Source organism: Euphorbia lathyris, chromosome 10 (genome assembly GCF_963576675.1).
Source record: "Euphorbia lathyris chromosome 10, ddEupLath1.1, whole genome shotgun sequence".
Classification (NCBI taxonomy): domain Eukaryota; kingdom Viridiplantae; phylum Streptophyta; class Magnoliopsida; order Malpighiales; family Euphorbiaceae; genus Euphorbia; species Euphorbia lathyris.
Window position 1 is genome coordinate 16,656,783 of NC_088919.1, and position 3,966 is coordinate 16,660,748.

At 36.9% G+C, this 3,966-nt stretch overlaps 1 protein-coding gene across 2 annotated transcripts; it reads right to left on the bottom strand.

The window, feature by feature from the left end:
- Positions 1-229: 229 nt before the first annotated feature.
- On the bottom strand, positions 230-3,966 carry LOC136208378 (AP2-like ethylene-responsive transcription factor At2g41710). 2 transcript variants are annotated; one of them, XM_065999225.1, is made up of 9 exons: positions 3,497-3,966; positions 3,164-3,246; positions 3,039-3,047; positions 2,857-2,945; positions 2,380-2,453; positions 2,255-2,305; positions 1,490-1,551; positions 729-1,360; positions 230-612 (listed from the first exon to the last, which is right to left on the bottom strand). In XM_065999225.1, the coding sequence occupies exons 1-9, from the start codon at positions 3,754-3,756 to the stop codon at positions 559-561; spliced, it is 1,314 nt and encodes a 437-aa protein (XP_065855297.1). In that variant the 5' UTR covers positions 3,757-3,966; the 3' UTR covers positions 230-558. The 2 variants fall into 2 exon arrangements, with proteins under 2 accessions (XP_065855297.1, XP_065855296.1); XM_065999224.1 differs by having other exon boundaries at positions 729-1,366.

The following is a 3,966-nucleotide window of genomic DNA, read 5'->3' on the forward strand; positions in this document are numbered from 1 at the left end:
TATTTTTTTAAAGAATTATTATGAATTAATATTGAAAAAATATTACTATAATTTTTTAGTAATATTATTAATATTTTTACTATATTATAAAGTTATATTATAATTGTGAATAGAATATAACTTCTCGTTTGAATCCCGATTAGACTTCAGTTGAACCTCGATCCAATTTCGACAACTATGGTTAATACTGATATTCACACCATTTAGTCCTGAATGATAATGAAAAATTGAGTTAAAATTGAACATAATTCGCAAAAGTCCATATCAATAGCCAGCTTCCTAGAAGTAAAAAGAAGCAGAACATCTGAAGTCGTATCAACAAGGACCATTTTTCCCCAACTGTTTGATGCCATGAACCAAGGAAAAATACTTATGTACAATATCTTAACAACATTTTATCTCTATGTTCTCTGGAAACGATTACCTCAAAAAGATCTTACATGCAAAAATAATGAGCATAGAATATATTTTCCTCGCATTTTTTATGCTGCAATCCATTAGCAAAACCTTCTCTGAGTATCTGGATTTCCACAAAATGCAGAAGCCATAAGAAACAAGTCACTCCCCGGGTCGAAACAAAGTATAAGTTGAACTGCTCTCTGTCTTTGTAACCTGCACAAGCCACAGCCCACTTTGTTATTTGGAACTTAAAAGAGTCTTGATTCAGATTTAATACTGATTTCAACACCTACAGGAATAAAGCACTAAATGATTGAAAATAAATGTACCTCAGAATTACGAGAAAGTCCAGTAGGGAGAACAGGAAGAAGAGATGTCCAAAGAATGGGATCTACTAAAGGATCAATACTGCTGTAGTTGGTTAGAAGAGGAGCAGACAAGAAAGGAGTCAGTTGGTACATATTTCTTTGAAGAGATAATCCCCCACTTATTCCTAATGCACCTCCAACTCTCTCATTGCTCCCATCATGACTTGTTGTACACTTCTCAACTGCTTTTCCATAGTCTATCTTGTTAGTATTTGTGTTTTTGTTTTCATTCTCATCGTTTTCTGTATTGTTTTCTTGTTTTTTCAGTGCCTTCTCTTGCAAGCTCTTGAAAGAAGCTGACTGTGACAAAACGCTCAAGGCAGAGATTTTGGAGCCTTTATGCTTTCTGACATGACTAGGCACGCCCAGGCAGGGCATTTGGTATGGCTCTGTAGGCTGGACCGCCCATTCTGTCGTTTTAAGTTCACCACTAATATCTTCTGCACAACCATGTCTGGTTTCCTCTGATGATTTTGACATAGATTCTTGACGGGTTTTATTGGACCTCCACCATTTGATGTAACTTGTTAGATCAATCTTTCTCTCAAAACAAAGACCCCCTACATATTCATTTTCTGCTGCTGGATCATCAGCTGTACCTTATAATGAGATATGACCATTAGGGGGAAAGATGATTATAATTTCACCAAATTCTCTACCAGAACTTGGTTTCTTGGTTGCTGGTGAAAGAGATTCCTTGAACGTGAATCTTTAGAGCTTACCATAATTTATGCCATTGAAATATTCAGACCCAGGCATACGACCAAATGACGAGTCCCATCTACTGCTTTTTCAAAACCAAAGAGAACAAGAAACAGACCAATATCAGGTATCAGTATCAATAATAATTATTCAATTAATGCAGCGAGATATCTCTGTTCATACAATTGCCAAACAACAGCAACACTAGCTAGGAAAAAGTAAGCAATGAGCATCGCGTTTTCATACATAGCATTTTAGAAAAATTTGTCAAAGATTTATTCTTGAGATCAGTACACTTGATCATGACACAGGAATTCTCACATGTAGGCTACTTACATAACTAGTTAAATAATGGCAAAACAATAGTTTTTGTCTCTGTGCCCAGTCAAATTTTGACTTTCGATCTTGAACTTTAATCTGGTGAAATTTAGTCCCTAATGGACAGAACTGAATACTAGGCCTTAACTCTAATTTACGCCTTTGATTTTTCTTCATTCAGAAATCCGAATTCACAATGTGTGGCTTTCAAGTATGACAACTTTGGGGTACATTCTGGCAAAAATCTCAGGGGCCAAATATCACAAAATCAAAATCCAGGTATACTTTCTCTATCCTTTGAACAAACATATACAATAGGTCATATACAGGTCATTGCAAAGCTAAAGATGCCCTAACATGTCTTCTCAAGAATTAGAAACTCATAGAAACAAAAAAGATTATCTAATCCTTTAGGACCTCAATGAGTAACTTGTATGAAAACAGTTGCACTGCAGAAAAAAGCATACCTGGAAACTCCACGATATTTAGATATTCCTCTAGAAAAGCCACTACTTTTCCTGTACAGAACATATAACTGTTAAAAGCAGCCTAATAACAGTTCAAATTCTAGCTTGTCATGGTAATATAATACCGCCGTAGAGATGCCAGATACTCCTCTCTTGACATATTTTGCATTTCTTCAAGATCTCTTGTATAATCAGTAACCTGGACCACACAATTACTACTTATTTATATGATGCTAAAAGATTATCCGAACAAAAATGAATATTTTCAATCTCAAAGAAAATAATGTCCATTAATGACTAAGTTTGTATTCAGAAAACTATTGTGATTTCCCTACGCAAGAAAAACATGCATTTTGATCCTTCATTAAGGGAAAAAGAGAACCAAGTATCGGGGAAAGGAGCTTAGCATAAACAATGAATGAAATGGGTGGCACTAGTGGCGGAGCCAGAAATTCATACCTGCGGCCCGTGGCGGCAAGTTTTATGGAGTTAGCACACACATACAGAAAATAGCCTCTTCTAGTAACAAGTAAAAAATATAAAAACTAGGATGCAGATGAGCTTTTATCAGAAAAATGAATATATAAAACTCAATATCTCACTGGAAAATTAATGAGAGTTCCAGGGCCCCAATACTTCAATGCAGCGAGATCATATGCTCTAGCCGCAGCCTCCTCCTCATCATATGCTCCTGTAAGTAGATAATTCTCACTAAATGAAACATATGTGAATTCAGGCAATAAGCATATCTAAAGCAATAGATTAGGTCAAACTAGCAACTTACCCAAGTAGACTGGCATAATGATTATCAGCAATTTTTCCATGCCCAGGAAAATGAAATCATAGTCAGTGAAGAGAATATTGCACGACTAAGAAAGAGAGGAAAGAGAGAACTATAGAGACAGAGACCTTGCTTTCCCTTTTTATTCTGATTCTGATTCCATGTACTTTTATCCCAAAGGTGAGCTTCATATCTACCAGTCCATCTATGTCTGAGATTTAATGGACCACAACATCAAAATTAGTGTCTGCATTGTTATGATTTAATTAAATCCTTGTTGTTTCTTAGCATCAAAACTAAATGAATTAAATTAAGATTTAGGATTGGAACCTCGCCAGAATTTGTCGACAGAGCTAACACAGTTAACATTCTATAGATATTACTGATACAATCAAAAGCCAAACAAGCGCTGATTCAATTCAAACAAAAAACCTGAAAATCTGTGTCGCCCAACAGTGTACCTGGTGACTCCACGGTAAATGGAGCTGCGTTTACCAGCAGTACAAGGAGGCATCTTGCTGATGCGTTCTTTGGCAGTGCAGCCTCTCTCCTTCTTTGGTTTCTTCAATCCTCTATAAAGCAATAGCTGATCATTTGCTATAACTGCATCCGAACCCTCTCTACCTCCGGTAAAGCTGACACCGGCGGCACCGCCCATACCACCACCACCACCACCACCCACTTCTGATTTCAGAAGTGGATCCGACGAAGAAGACGCCATGGCAGAAGCTCAAATCGTCAACCAATAAGAGAGGAAGAAAAATTACAGGAGAGTAGAAAAAATCACAGGAGTAGGCAAGTGAAATCAAATACTCGGGATTGAAATTCAACAGTTAAGCAGAGAGAGAGAGAGACATAGGGAGCAGTTGTTTAGTGGGGGGTTTAGCGTAAATGACGAGATTATCCTCATTGGGTTTTGGAATGACGGCGT

Coding starts and splice junctions, on each gene's coding strand:
- LOC136208378 (XM_065999224.1), bottom strand. CDS start 3,756: ATGGCGTCTTCTTCGTCGGATCCACTTCTGAAATCAGAAGTGGGTGGT. Junction 1,552..2,254: donor AAATATCGTGGAGTTTCCAG/GTATGCTTTTTT, acceptor TTGAAAAAGCAG/TAGATGGGACTCGTCATTTG. Junction 1,367..1,489: donor TTTCAATGGCATAAATTATG/GTAAGCTCTAAA, acceptor TCTCATTATAAG/GTACAGCTGATGATCCAGCA.